This window comes from Mustela nigripes, chromosome 10 (assembly GCF_022355385.1).
Source record: "Mustela nigripes isolate SB6536 chromosome 10, MUSNIG.SB6536, whole genome shotgun sequence".
Taxonomy (NCBI): domain Eukaryota; kingdom Metazoa; phylum Chordata; class Mammalia; order Carnivora; family Mustelidae; genus Mustela; species Mustela nigripes.
Window position 1 is genome coordinate 23,514,563 of NC_081566.1, and position 15,861 is coordinate 23,530,423.

The window sequence follows — 15,861 nt, forward strand, 5'->3', positions numbered from 1 at the left end:
TTTCAGCCAATACCACAGGGTCCAGCACTATACCCATTCCCTTCCAAGTACTTGAATCTCACTGTCCCTCTCTCCTGATAGAACGCCAGCCTTATTTAAATCTTAACAGTCTGATTACCTGGCACATTTTAATAACTGAATATTGCCAGAGGCATCAAACTGTGCCAACTGGTAAAATCAGAACCAGCAATCTCATAAAGGAATCAATAGTACTTCATTTTTACCCCATCAAGTCATTATACTCTTCCTCTCTGCAGACAGCCATTTCATTCCTTTTCTTAAAATTCCTTATCCTCCATCCCCTTCTAACAGCACTGCACACTTCCCAGAGAAAAATAGGTGGAATCTGGCGAGGACTTCCTCATCTTCCCAGACCAAGTATCTGTTTGCTGACCCACCTACTCAGCCTTTCTTCCTGCTGCAACAGAAGAGCTAATGCTGCTTCTATCAAAGGAGAAACTCGACCCTCCTTTCATGCTCTAGATCTCACTATCTCATTCCCTCAAGAAATCTGCTTTTGTAATTTACTCCTCTCTCCACTGTCTTGATTTCTCCCCCTCTCCCATCATTACACAAACGAGGCTTCACAGCACCCCCATCACTGAAAATGCCTCCACTGCCTGTCCCCTGCCCCAACAGAGAGCACCCAATTTCTTTGCTCCTGTTTACAGCATACTTTCTTGCAGGGCGTCTCTAATCCCTGACTCTACTTCTCTCTTGCCTGTTTTCTCCTCAGCTTGCTTTCAGTTAGGCTGCTGTTGTCAAGGTCCTTGATCCCTGACATATCCCAAAGCTCCTGTTCTTCACCACACTCAACCCCTTAGCAACATCCGGCATGGCTAGCCATTCCTTTCCTCTTGAAATACTGTAACCTCTACGCTTCTCTGGTAACAGTTCCTTCGTTTTCCTCTATGCTTCTCAGAGCAGACCTGGATGTGCTCTAGAACTCTATCCTCAGCCCTCTTTTCTTCCCCAGCCATGCTTTCTTCACAGATAATCAGTCTCACCTGGTCCCATACTTAAAATACCATCTGTATGCTAACAGCACTCAAATCTCCGTCTCTGGCCACCATCTCCGACAGAACTTCTAAAAAACTGTACTTTTTAGAGACAAACTGACGTCTCCACTTCTATACTTAAAACACATAGTTTTACGTAGCCAAGACTTACTGGCCCCCAACCCTGATACCACCTTCACCTCCATGCTCTCTCCCATACACCACACCTAATACCTCATCAAGCAACCCCGACTGTCCTCTCTGACTTCGTCTCCTCCACTTGCTGTGCCTCAGGGCCACAGGCCTTCTCGCTGCCTAACTCGGGATCCTCATGTGGCTGGCTCGCCTGCGCATTCAGCTTCTCCTCACCCTCTCACTTGCCATCCCATCCCCTTATTTCACGGTCTTACTTTCTGTCTCGTTGGAATGTCACTTGCACAAGGCAGGCGCGTGGCCTCATCTTGTTTGCTGCTCTGTTTCCAGCATCTAGTACACAACAGCGTCATAATGCCCCAGCTGACACACTCCTCCTAGTTTTTCCTAGCTGGCCTCGTGTAGCTTCTCGACTATGTGTGCCTGAGGTTTACTGTGATGTAAGCAGCAAAATCAGACTGCTTAGATATAAACCACTGTTACATTTGAAGAAGCTCTCATATCTTCAAAAGTGTTAAGTCTGGATACACAATGAAGTTTTTATTCCAGAACAGATAAATTATACTATTATTTGAGAAAAGGAAAAAAAAAAAGAAGTCTTCTTTCGTTAGCAGTCAAACTGCTTGCTGCTACTGGGAAAGAAGAAGCTTCTAAGTTATCTACAAAAGGCTCTGGGCCACTAAACTTTTATCGTTTAAAAAAAAAACAGAATGAAGTTTTGGAGGACATTTACTCTCTGGGTTTCATGAAGGAAAATGAAACTGCATTACAGAGATTTAAATAAATGACTTAGGACTGACAAAACAAAACTGGTTGCATTCCACATTGGGGGGTTGTTACTCTCTATTCTTTATCTTTCCTAAACTTATTACTAAAATATTTCATAACAGCATATACTTTCAAGGTTCTCCGAGAAGTGGTTTTGTGTAAGAACTGTATTAAGGGATGGGGAGGAGTACACCCTCAAAGTATGATCTAACTGAAGTCTAAATTAAGAAACCCGGTGAGGAAAATGCGATTTCCAATTATTTCAAATGTACTATACATCTGGTTTTATTTCATTGTTTTCATATTTTTTAGGGTCCTCTATGTTTGCTTATTTTTAGAGATATGTTAAAATATAATACATCAAGATCTTACCGTAGGCTTTTTGCCTTCTTTTAACAAAGTTTTTCTCCTGAGAACACCTTGAATAGTAACAGCTCCTGGATATAAATGCACTGCCAAATCCTCTGATTCTGCAGAACTATAATAATGGAATGAAAAAAAGAACATGTACAACCTTTTGTGTATAGTAGTTACAAAGTAGGTACTTAACTGCAAAGTAATTACTCTTAATTTTAAAACCTTGTTACTGTACTTGGCATTAGAAGACACAATTATAAAGGCTTACTGATCTAAAATTTATAAGCTGTCACAAAAGCTTAATCAGGAAGTTATTAAAGTCAGCAGATGGTTAAAAAACACACTTTATTACATATTTTAACAAATGTAATTTAGAAAGAATAGAGTGATTCACTTTAGTGAAGATTAAATCAAGGATTTAAGACTTTTTCTTCTTCTTAACATGCCCCATTTGCATCACTGCTGTAAACATTTTTTCCCATTAGAAACTTTTAAGTCCTGGTAGGAAAGGTGAGGATTCTTTTTGTTAAAAAGTATTCAGGCATAAAAAATCCAAAACAAAAAGAGCGTAAGTTCCAAAAGGAAAGAAAGGAAAAAGAAAACCCATGCTTAATTTTAATTCTAAAACAGGTGAGAGAAGCAGTATAGGTAATAACAACATATTTAAAAAACGAGTGTACTGCAGTTAAGTTGTAATGACATTTAAATGCTCTCAATGAATAAGTGTTTGATTATAGCCTAACAGATCTCCAAGAAAGGAATAATTCCAAAACTCAAGATTTCCTTTTCATTGATCTTAAGAAAACCATCACAGAATAACTAAACATTTAAATATCTTTCCCCAACTGCCTTAAGGTCCTGTATTTAAAACAACAGTTAACTTCTACAAGTCAATTAAAACATACACACTAATAAAAATCTGTCATTCTCTGGGGATCTGACATGATCTGCAGAATTCCTACAACAGGGAAAAAAACTGAAGATTGCTAGGTTATCCCGTTATGATTATTTAGGTGTCTTCAAAGTGACTTAAAAACCTCGAGACCACTAGAAATTTCATGCTATGGCTATTTATATTCAGGGAGGTATACACAAAGAGATTAGACAGCAAACTGATAGAAAGTTTACTTCTGAAGTTGGCTATTTTATTTGTTGTATTATGAAGTAGCTGATTACCCATTACCAGTAACCTCCAGGCCCATGTCAATCTAACAGTCTCATTTCCTTCTGCAGCTAATATGGTACAGAAAGAGACCTGGTTTAACTAATAAACCCACTGAACAAAATGAGTTGAAAAGCACAAATAGTATTTACTGAGACTTATCGAAATTCAGAGCCTGCAGGATATATGGAAAATTCTTAACAAAGATGAACTGGAGACTTACTGGCCAAGTAAATGCTTTGACAGTAGCCTTTGAATAATGCTTATCCAAGAACCAGCAGCTGTTATAAGGCCACCAAGTTGGAATTAATTTTGCAATCGGCTCAGTGGATCAGAAAGGAAAGTTCAAATTTATCTCTACATTAAATCTTGGAAAGAAAGCTTTTGTGGGTATTTTTTTTTAGCTTTTAAGCCAATTAATTGAGAAAGAACAGAGATACTGTGAGATCACACCCATTTAGCCAATCACCAACACCAGAAGGGAGTTCTGTGACCCCTGAATGCAGGGGGATTGTACCTGCTGGCCTTCATGTGGCTTCGATAGCCATTTCGTGCCACTCGTGTCACCGGGCCGAGAGAATGGTATAATCTGTTCCTGTTGGATTCCATTATAAATCGTATATATTACATATGCATTTATTCACAACAATACCTAGAACAATATAACAACTTCTTCCTGTAATACCGTTTTCTAAATCCTACAAAAGGACAGTATGTGGTTGCTCCTCTTTTTTTAAGCACGCAGCACAGATTTAAAAAAAGATGTTTTCTTCTACTACGGACTCTAGAAATACAGGTCTTAGTATATACCATACATTTTTATATACATTTGCTTTCACAAATCTGCTAAGATAATTAAAGAGTTATTTATAACCAGCACTATCAAAACCTAGAAAATACTTCAAAAATCCTTTTGTTTCTATTCCAGTTCTTGGACTCCAGTTTAAAAATGCTATCTGGATCTATATAAATAACTCATTTTTATGATATGTCCCTATGAAGACACCTAAAAGCGATGTGGGCTCTAAACTTAAAATTAATGTGGCCTAAACATCTCTATCTTCCTCTCTATCCTTTACGTTAAATCCAAAAAACTAATAAAAGAGACAAGCTGAGTAAAAAGGCATTATTTTATTTCTACATCAACTGAAATAAATGGTAAAGCTGATAAATGATATAAATGGTTTGAGATAATATTTATCCAAAATGGCATGTAATACTTAACAAAGGAAATAAACAGACACACACACGCACACATGCGCATGTGCGCGCGCGCACACACACACACACACACATACACACACAGAATCACCAACACTTCTTTGCCTGGGAAAAGCCAAAGGTTGCACTGTTGATAAATGTGATTTAAAACAAAAAGTATCATTTTAGCAACTTAAACAGCAACATATTTGATGTCTCTGTAGGAAATAAGGACAGAGAGTGATATGTTCAACATTCAGAAAACTATTTTCGAATTCACTCTCTACAAGAAGTATTTAAAAAATCCTAGCTCTTTATTTACTGTTTATTATTCCATGTCTGAATCTTGCCGGGAAGCATTAATTTGCTCTCAAAATTCCAAAAGCCACAGATTTAAACTTGGCACAAGTACAGACTTTTTTTTAGCTGCAAATGTCTGCAAAGTAAAACATCTGTCATAGAAGAAATACATTGTTTTGAGATGTGAAGGTGACACCGTTAAATACTTTCTTCAAAAGTAACCTGCTGGGATGAGAACAGATTACTGAATACAACACTATCCTGGTGCAAATGGAGGAATGATTTTTTTCAATCAATGTTTTTTATCTAAAGATTACAATATACTCTATAATCAACACATGATGCTCTTCCTGGAGGGAAAGAACTAAAGTCACTTGTACAGACAGCATGCCAGAGGCAACTTGTGTTTTTCTCGTTTCAGGCAAACCCTAATAAAGAGACTGAATACAAAGGTTGGAAGAGAAATAGTATGCAAAAACAAGTTGTTAAGGCCCCTCAAAAACAGTAAGACTTAGGAACACTGATAATTAGAGTAGAAAGGCTCAAGAGTACTTTGAAATGCTGGGTCTACAAATAAAATCTTAATCACGTAATAGAAAAATAAGAATATAATATTCCAATTAAACAGCATGAAATTAACCAATTCCAGTATCATTTATGGATAGTCAATAAAACTGTTTTCTACTAAAAAAGTGACTGATACAGAGTTAGATAATTATTTTCAACGCCATCAATTTCAATATGGCCCTCAAAGCTGCTTAGAAACTTAGGCTGCTCAGTTTATATACGAAAGGGAGCAATTATTTTGGCAAGAGTCAAGCATCCTGTAAATATAAAAATGGAAGAACTGAAATGGTCAAAGACAAAATAAAAGTCCTAATGGATGTTTAGTAAATAAATTATTTGCACTGTTTGGCTACATTTTTCAGGAGATCTTACATTCGAAGATCAATATTAGCGTATAAGCAGTAGGCAGATGGCAACTTTTAAAGCTTAAAGCAATAAAGAAAGGAGAAGGGAACATGCCTTACAGGATTTCATTAGAAATCCGTGCACTCTGTACATACTCTGAGGTAATGTCAATTTAAATTCAAACTTCAAGCTGCTTTACTTATAGTATAATTTAACACTGAGTCTTCTTGCCCTTGACAAGGTAGCAGAGAATGAAGTAGACTACGCTACTTAATGCCCTAATATTACTTAAATGAACCAGAATTTAAAGAAGTAATTTTAAACACATAAGTAGGTAAGTTGACTATGACTGGTTATTATGATTTTAGATTTGTAATTTTAAAAGCACTAAAGTTCAAGTATGTATCAAGTCACCAAATAAACATGTATTTATTAGCTAAGACTTAAATATCAACTTTAATTTCTGCCACCAGGCGGAAGCTTATAAATAGTCCCTTACAGATATGTAACAAATATTATCTGTTAAAATGCATATGATCACATCTTTTAAGAAAGACAAACTAAACCTGAAGCAGTTCAAATGAAGAATTCTTACCTTTCAAAAGCAGGCCATGAAGTCTCTTCACTTAGTTCAGAACCATCACTGCTACCTAAAATCAAAAGTTATTCTATTTTTTAAACATCGGAATTACAGTATAATCTTGTATTTTAAAAATAGATTCTTTAATTGTACTTCTAAAATGACAGTCATGTTATTCGTGGGTGAACATCCACATATTAATTCTTCCTTCTAGTATTAATGCTGCTAGGCACATTCTGTAGAATGTTGGAATTTATTAAGACTACCTAAAATAACAAAATAGCACAGAACAGATGTTAATAAACAATTTTTTACCATTAGGGAATGTACCATAGGCACAGAATTTTTCAAATTTAAAAATATGGTCAAAATTTAAGACCAATATAGTTGAGAAATTCTTAGAGGTTCATGCTCTATTTTATCTCTACAAGCCTTTTAAAACTTTTTATTATCCTAAGGATAAAAAGCTTAATGAAATTTAATTTTGCCTTCAGAGGCAAGGTAGAAGAGGATGGAATCCCTAAATTAAAAAAAAAAAAAAAAAGGTGCTGTAACAATCCAAAAATAGTAGTTAAAATATAAAGTTTTACGTTAACTAAAGAAAAAACTGAGGGGAATAAACTTAGAAAGTCTAAAACAACTTATACTGATTTAAATGTTATTTTAAAGATAATTCTGGTTCTCAACAAAACTTATGATTAATCTGTCTCTTATATATCAAGTGAACTGTCTATGAGACTTTCATACCAGTGTTCTGTAAGAGACACAAACTCCAGTGCTAAAAGGTACACATTGTAGGTGATGGATTAATGCCTTATCTATGTATTTAGAGTGGCGCTAGTTATATATATAATATCCTTGGAAGAACAGAGTTAACAGTAACAGAAAAAATTTTCTGGTTGTGTGGTTCAGATGAGAAACTGGAATAGAGTCTTGTAGATTATCTTTTGATTTGTAGCATTACATGGTAAACACTGGAAATTCAATCATAATTACTATGACTTATTTGCAGAAAAATGTAAGTCTTTCTAGAAGCATGAAACTCAGAGTGGATATACTTCTCTTAGCTGGGCCAGACCACTTTAGGTTATCTATGACTTCTATACCACATCAGAAAATGTTAGAGGTCACTGTCCCAAGCACTGGTTACTTTCGCTAGAGTACTTTCTCAAAATCTCCATAGTACAGACTAGTATTGTAGATTAAAGCTACAGCTAAGGAAAAAACCCTTAACTACAAACTGTGTGTGTGTAACATCTACCATCTATGGTTATAAATTACTTTCTTTCCAGAATATAGAGCTTTAAAACAAAAACTGTCCAAGGTAATATCTATGTCTAATGTTCTAATTTACAAACAAGGATATAACAATCTTTACTGTTTACCCACTTAACAGCCTTACAATAAAAATAAATAAATACAAAGGCAAAATTACAATAGTCTCTTCCTTTTTTTAAAAAGTTTTTTATATTTAAGTAATCTCTATACCCAAAGTGGGGCTCAAACTCACAACCCCAAAATCAAGAGTTGCATACTCTACTGTTAGCGGCATCCCTAAAATAGTCTTTTCCTGTTCTAAAAGAAAGGCCTCCAAACTGAGACACTAACTGTAACTGAATGAAATAACGAGATAATTATCTTGTGAAAACCAAAAGAACATCAGTGAAAAAGCCACAGATAAACTAAAGAATTATCATTACAAAATTTATGATGGGGGTGGTGGTGCCTGGGTGGCTCAGTGGGTTAAGCCTCTGCCTTTGGCTCAGGTCATGATCTCAGGGTCCTGGGATCAAGCCCCATGTCTGGCTCTCTGCTCAGCAGGGAGCCTGCTTTCCCATCTCTCTCTGCCTGCCTCTCTGCCTACCTGTGATCTCTCTCTCTGTCAAATAAATAAATAAAATCTTTAAAAAAAATTTTATGATGGGTAAAAGTCAAATATATATACTTGAGAGATGTAATTGTAAAAATTATTTTTTTTTGTTTAAGTGGTATGCCAGATTCCATAGTGTAACAAATTTTTAATGGGAAGAAAGTTCTTCTTTCTTTTGCAAAATTACACTATGTATTATTTTTCAGGTTGAGGTTGATATTTGCATAGTAACAGCTTATAGCATTAATGAAAAGGTAATGAGGTGGCTAACTTTTTTTCTATTTTGTGAATTTTATCATTATTTAATCATTTGTACCTATCAAAGGGGGAACTTTGGAATTTAAAAATCGCTGAATGGTGCTGGAAAGCTCTAAATCAGTTTTGTTCATTGCGTTTGGAACTTTAAAGGGTTAAGCAAGTCAATTTAAGAAAATGAACTCCTTCTTCTAGGATTTCTTTCTACTGACTATTCATCAATACTGAGATGATCCTATTAATAATAATAGGCTTAGCCCTTGAGCAATCAGGCACTTAATCAGAGAAGCTATTTTCCTCCTCTTGTTCCTTCTTAAGAAAAACAAAAACAACAAACAAACAAAACCTAGTAGGAAGGTTTTTCCAATAATCAAAAGAAATAATGCTCATCTAAAAGATTCAGAAAATAAAGTTTAGGAAGTAAAAACAAATTCTCCTCATAACCTCACATCCCTTTCCAATATGGTCCCAATTTTTTGGTCCCCTTTATCTCTATTCCCTGGCTTCTCGTTCTCCAGTCTACTCCAATCAGGGCTCTGATGCCACTATTTTATGAAGCAGGTCTTATCAAGGTCACCAATGACTTCTATCTTGCCAAATGCACACTGATCAACTCCCATCCTCATTTTTTTTCTTGCATTTGATAGTGATATACTTAATATCTACAGACCTAACTCGAACCCACTGAGCTCAAAAGTCACATATTCAGTTACCTGACAGCTCCATGTGGACCAAACACGTCCGAAATAGGATTCCCAACTTCTCAAACTCAGTCATCCTTCACAAATACCTCACCACCTACAAACGATTGCTCTTCTGGTTTTCTCTATCATGGCAATGGTACCATCATTTAACTAACTAACTGCTTAATCCAAAAAACTGGGAGTATGCCAACTCTACCCCTTTTCTCATTCCTACAACCAAACTGCATAAAGCAACCAATTCAACCAGCCCACCTTCTTTTCTCACCGTTCCTCAAATGCCTCCCCTTTTGGAGAAAAAATATCAAGCAGTGTTTTAAAATACCATGATTTCTTTATTAACTTCAGTAGGTACTAGTAAGATGATCCTATATCTAACTGCTACTTTGCTTTTTTATTATTTTTTTAAAAGATTTTATTTATTTATTTGACAGAGATTATAAGTAGGCAGAGAGGCAGGCAGAGAGAGGAAGGGAAGCAGACTCCCTGCTGAGCAGAGAGCCTGATGAGGGGCTTGATCCCAGGACCCTGAGCATGACCCGAGCTGAAGGCAGAGGCTTAACCCACTGAGCCACCCAGGGGCCCCTGCTACTTCGCTTTTATCAAAGTTTCTCTATGTATGTTAGGATTAGTGACTCTTTTCCAAATGTTTTATTAAGAATCTCATTTTTATACATTGTAATCCTCTCAGAGAAGTATTTCTCACCTATTGATATTCCACTAGAAAGAGTAGAACTTTCTGCTTGGCCACGAGATGGTGCGTGGGGCTCCATGACGCTGTCATCTAGTAGATGTCTTGGCCCTGCATTTGGGAATGTTGCACTCTTAAACTCTGCTGTGTTCATTTTATGAATGAAACTGGAAACAAAGAGAAGTATTTTTCATATATTTTATTATTGTTGGTTAATTCAGGATATAAAAATACTCTTAAAGATTCAAGATATAGAACATTTACCTGCTATCCTAAACTGACTTGAATTCTCATGCTAAGCTATCACATAGATATTCCCATAAAAGCCTAAAATTAACAGTTTAAGGAAAATATTTTAGGAAACCAGGCCAGGCCCTATCTTATGTAACAGATAATATTTTAATTTCATCTTGAGTCTTGGGTCCATTAAAAAATAGTTCCACATTCACTTCTGGGAAACAGCTATTAAACTTTCACAAAAATTATGGCAAAGGTAAACTATGGGCCCCATTTTGAGTAAACAATCTTGCAAAGGTAACGACTTAACAAAAGATCAGTTTCCTTTTCATTATATTTAAGAATGAAAGGAGTAATTTTTATACACCTTTACTTATGGTGACCTACTTTAAGACAAGCAATGACTGTTTTGATATAAAAGTTGTAATTTAAAAGGAGAATGGGCAATTGCTTTCCTCATTTTATTTATGATGATACTCTGTAATATAGCTCATTTATTCCCCCAAATGTAGGCACTGTTGGGAAAAGCTTATTTCCAAATTAAGGTAAAAGAAGAACTAAACGCTTCTAGGCAAACAAGGTATTTTACTAAACCAGGAAAAAACTATTGTTCTACAAATAAAACTGTATTTAACTAATAAAACATAGAGAAAACAAATTCAACTGGAAACAACTTAAAAATCTGAAAGATTAAATGAAAAATGCTGACTTATAGCCCAAGCTATGGCACTTCCTGTGTCCATGTGGAATCAGGTTCCGAGGGGACGGTGGCGTCTGTGGAAGCAAGGCTCCTTCAGCTGCCATGCTTTTTCTCCCACTCTGTGGAGATGCTCCTACTTCAGGACCTAGAGGTTAAATGCAAAAGAGAAAGAGACAGAGACAGAGAGAGACACACAGGGAGAGAAAATTTTCAGATTGTTTCAAAAAGATTTTCTTTTTAATCCCTTGATAGAAAATATAAAATGTGATTTAAATTTTAAGATAATGATACAGTTAAATCTATTTAATTGACTGAACATTAAAATATTTGCTTTCTCAGGATGGGATTGGGAGGGAGACAAACCATAAGTGACTCTTAATCTCACAAAACAAACTGAGGGTTGCTGGGGGGAGGGGGTTTGGGAGAAGGGGGTGGGATTATGGACATTGGGGAGGGTATGTGCTTTGGTGAGTACTGTGAAGTGTGTAAACCTGGTGATTCACAGACCTGTACCCCTGGGGATAAAAATATATGTTTATAAAAAATAAAAAATTAAAAAAAAATATTTGCTTTCTGGGGTGCCTGGGTGGATCAGCGGTTTAAGCCTCTGCCTTAGGCCCAAGTCATGATCTCAGGGTCCTGGGATGGAGCCCCGCATCAGGCTCTCTGCTCAGCGGGAAGCCTGCTTACCTCCCCGTACCCCCGATACTGCCTGCCTCTCTGCCTACCTGGGATCGCTGTCTGTCAAATAAATAATTTAAATAAAATAAAATAAATAAATATTTTATTTATTATAAATATTTATTTATTATAAATAAATAAATAAAATAAATATTTTATTTATTATAAAATAAAATAAATATTTTAAAAAAAATATTTGCTTTCTGAGTCTTAAAACCCAAAATCCAAAACATACAAAATCTGTTAATTTCTATCTTATTGCACTAAGCAGGCAGTATTAGTATTTGCCTCTTTTCAAGAGGAAGAAGCAGAATTAGAAGAGATGGGCCCAGAATATCACAATCATAGATTAAGCCTGGAAGTAATCACACAGAGGAGTCCCAGTTCAGTGCTCATTTAATTTTACACAGCGCTTCTCTTAGTTTTAACTTCTTCTTGGAGAAAGAGCATGTGGGGCAGGTCAAGCATTCAAGTTGGAATTTCTTTTTTTTTTTTTTTAAGGTTTTTTTTTTTTTTTTTTAAGATTTTATTTATTTATCTGACAGAGAGAGATCCCAAGTAGGCAGAGAGGCAGGCAGAGAGAGAGAGAGGAGGAAGCAGACTCCCTGCTGAGCAGAGAGCCTGATGCGGGACTCGATCCCAGGACCCTGAGATCATGACCTGAGCCGAAGGCAGCAGCTTAACCCACTGAGCCACCCAGGCGCCCTGGAATTTCAATCTATTTTGACACCCTTCAGACTTATGTGAGTTAAAAAACCGGAACTTGAAAAGTATAAAGATTTGCAAAATATCATTTTAACAAAGAAAACAAAAGCAAATGTGAGGGATTCAGACTGCCATGTTTTCCACTGCTTTTAATATACTTTCCCCCTAGGTATCATCATGACTTGTCCCCTTGCTTCCTACACACCTTATTGAATGGGCCTCCAAATACTTACAGGGTATCTAATATGAAGTTTAGTGCCAAAGTCTGCATTTAAAATTTCAAAAAAGGTACTTATTAATACTTTCTTAAACAGGGCACCTGGGTGGCTCAGTGGGTGAAAGCCTCTGCCTTCAGCTCAGGTCATGATCCGAGGGTCCTGCGATAAAGACCTGCATTGGGCTCTCTGCTCAGTGGGGAGCCTACTTCCCACTGCCACCCCCCCCACCCCTCTACTGCCTCTCTGCCTACTTGTGGTATCTCTCAAATAAATAAATAAAATCTTGGAAAAAAAATTTCTCAAACAATGAACAATTCTCCCTAATTTTAGATTTTTAATTATGTGTGGTACACATATATTATCCCCATTATAATGCAATAGGTGAATTACGGGATTGTGACTATTTTTTATTATTTTTTGTACCTGGCCCAGTATTAGAGTGAAATTGCTAAAATGTTACTAAAACTGATTTCCATAATTATTCATGTTAATAAAAATTTCCACTCAAACCACAGAAAATTTTAATGTCATCAACCTTCACTGACCAGGATAGTGTATTCTTAATAAAAAAAGAACAGGTATTTATAAACACTTGTTTTTTTGTTTGTTGTATGTATTTTCCTTGATTAGTTTGTTTTTTTGTACATTACTATAAACTCCAAGGAACTTCTTAATTAAAAAACAAAAAAACCCAAAGTGATATATTTTAATACCAAAAATAAATTTTTGCATGCATTATAAAATGTGCTAAGTATTTATTTACATTGGAGCATATTATTTCTTTTTTTTTTGAGCATATTATTTCTTATTAGGTTATCTGATTTGTTATTCAGTAATCCGAAAAAACTATGCACTAACCTACTAAATCTTCTCTCGAAGCAGCAGAGCGTGGCGTGCTTGTCCCTGGTTCTATCTTTAATGAAAGCCTGAATATTAAAAATAAACAAAACACATAAAATGATTAACATTTGACAATATTAAAATTACGTATTTCCTCACAAAAAACAAAGCATTTTAATAACAATCTCAGCTATAAATTTTTCAAGAGCAATCCTTAATAATAGTAAATCTCTTATTTCTTTCATACAAAGCAAATCTTATGGTTATTCTTAGAAATATTAGGCAGAGAAATTAAAAAGTTATATTTAAAAACAGAAAAATCTCCCCCAAACTAAATGGTTCAACACATTTAAAAATATTTGATAAATGACTAAAAAGTGATTTAACTTTAAGTTATATTGATACGTGACACTTAAATTCAGGAATTTTCATGTATTACACAAATTACTTCTAGAATTGTTACTGGATGAACAAATGGCTTCTGTAGCACTGAAAATTTCCAAAACATCCCCCAAAATAACTAATTCAACTTTTTTTTTTAGTATTTTATCCATTCATTTGACAGAGATCACAAGCAGGCAGAGAGAGGGGAAAGCAGGCTCCCTGCGGAGTAGAGGGCCCAATATGGGGTCAATCCCAGGACCCTGAGATCACAACCTGAGCTGAAGGCAGAGGCTTTATCCCACTGAGCCACCCAGGCGCTCCTTCAAAGATCTTTAATAATAAAAAAGTTATTTGCAAAATTCCTGGTAAATCCCTGTCCTTAAGTCAAAGATTATTAGCTGATAACATAAGTTCCATTTAGGATAATATATCCAGTTTTGAGTTCCACATCAAAAAGAGATTATGACTCCTATCAGTAGATGCCATTTCAAGAAACAGGATAATACAGCAGTTGTAGAAAATACTTTGGTATAGCCCACAAAGCCCATTATTACTAAGTATTTGTCTAAATATTAATACTTAAAAAAAAAGCATTCTACCAACTGGGTTTTTTCCAATGAAATTGTACAATACAAGTGATACTCATCATGATAAATCTATTATAGGTTCTCAACTTATTACTTCCTTGATAACCTCACTGCAGCTGAAAGGAACAGAGAGGAAGGTATGGGTGAGTCACGCCGCTGCCAGGAGTACAAAAAGCAGAAGCATCTTAAAGCACAGCAGTCAAGTCAGAGGTTGGGTGTCTATGTGTCATCATCAAAACACCATTCAGGAACAGTGATGCTGGTTCACCGAGAAAAGAGATTATGTTCGTATTAAAATGGAGGAACTGTGGAAGATTTCCATCCTGATTAAAAAACACACACTAGGGGCGCCTGGGTGGCTCAGTGGGTTAAAGCCTCTGACTTCAGCTCAGGTCATGATCTCTGGGACCTGGGATTGAGCCCCACATCGGGCTCTCTGCTCAGCGGGGAGCCTGCTTCCTCCCTCTCTCTCTGCCTACTTGTGATCTCTGTCAAATAAATAAATAAAATCTTAAAAAAAAACAACCCATGCATTAATTTGTAGTGTCTATACTGGTTCCCTATAGATAGATGAAGCTACCAAAAAAACAGAGGCCTTGGATACCAAAGGTGTCATTTTTATTTAAATCTCTCATCAGAAAAACCATTTTTTCTAATCATTTTAATGGCTCTTATCTTAAAATGCTGACTTTCAGCATACTGAATTAGAAGGTTCCTGAAACACAACTGCATCTTTAAAAAACTGTCTTATTCAGTCTCCCATCTGATGCCCCAATACTGCCAAGTGACTGAGCATTCCCCAAAGCAAAAACACTGCTTCCCACCCTAATCCTCTGATCCTTCCATCCCCTGGAACACTTTTCCTCACTCCTTACATGGAGATACCATTTACTCACCTGTTAAGATTAATAAGCCTCAGGTGACACTGTCTCCTGAAACCATTCATGTTCTTTTTCCCTCATTTTTCCCACTTACAGCTGAGTTAGGTCTCCCCCCCAGATCTATGTTCCCAAGACATCCCAAGCATATGTCATCTATCACAGTAATGTCTGCACTGCTTTGTCATCATCTGTCTTGTGGATGTGTTCTGTATGAGATGAGCTTCTTAAGGGCAAGAACAAGATTTTGTTTTTGTAATCCTGGCAAGTAGCACAAAAAACTCACCTACGGCAAATGCTTAATAACTATTTGTTAAAATGACTGTAATGGGAAGGCCATTCTGGTTCTAACCACTCATGGAAACAGAAATCAGTACAACAGCATTAGCTTTCCTACAAAAATGAGGGTATCTCACATCAGTATACTGACAGTTAAAGCTACTTAATGGCTTCATTGGCTACTATATCTTTTTAACAAAGTAAGAATTAGCCTAACTAAACACTTTTACTTTCACCACAGTAAATAAAAATTTACCACCCTCTATAACTGTACAATAATTTCTTAGGCTTCACTATTGAATACTTTAACTTCTTTTAAATTCAACAAGTTTGAGCCAGATATAGAAATTTTTAACAACTATTTAATCATATTTTGAGTTTAAGATATCTCACTAGACAAAACAT

General features: G+C 35.9%; 1 protein-coding gene across 2 annotated transcripts in view; it reads right to left on the reverse strand.

Annotated features, from left to right (window-relative positions):
* RALGPS2 (Ral GEF with PH domain and SH3 binding motif 2) overlaps positions 1-15,861 on the reverse strand; it is a 156,276-nt gene that overhangs the window by 18,167 nt on the left and 122,248 nt on the right. Inside the window, exons 11-16 of one of the 2 annotated variants that reach the window (XM_059412825.1) lie at positions 13,347-13,414; positions 10,894-11,029; positions 9,963-10,114; positions 6,446-6,500; positions 3,956-4,033; positions 2,292-2,397 (exon numbers count right to left, since the gene is read on the reverse strand). In XM_059412825.1, the coding sequence (XP_059268808.1) occupies positions 2,292-2,397; positions 3,956-4,033; positions 6,446-6,500; positions 9,963-10,114; positions 10,894-11,029; positions 13,347-13,414 (595 nt within the window). The remainder of the gene's footprint in view (positions 1-2,291; positions 2,398-3,955; positions 4,034-6,445; positions 6,501-9,962; positions 10,115-10,893; positions 11,030-13,346; positions 13,415-15,861) is intronic. The other variant, XM_059412826.1, reaches the window with a different exon arrangement.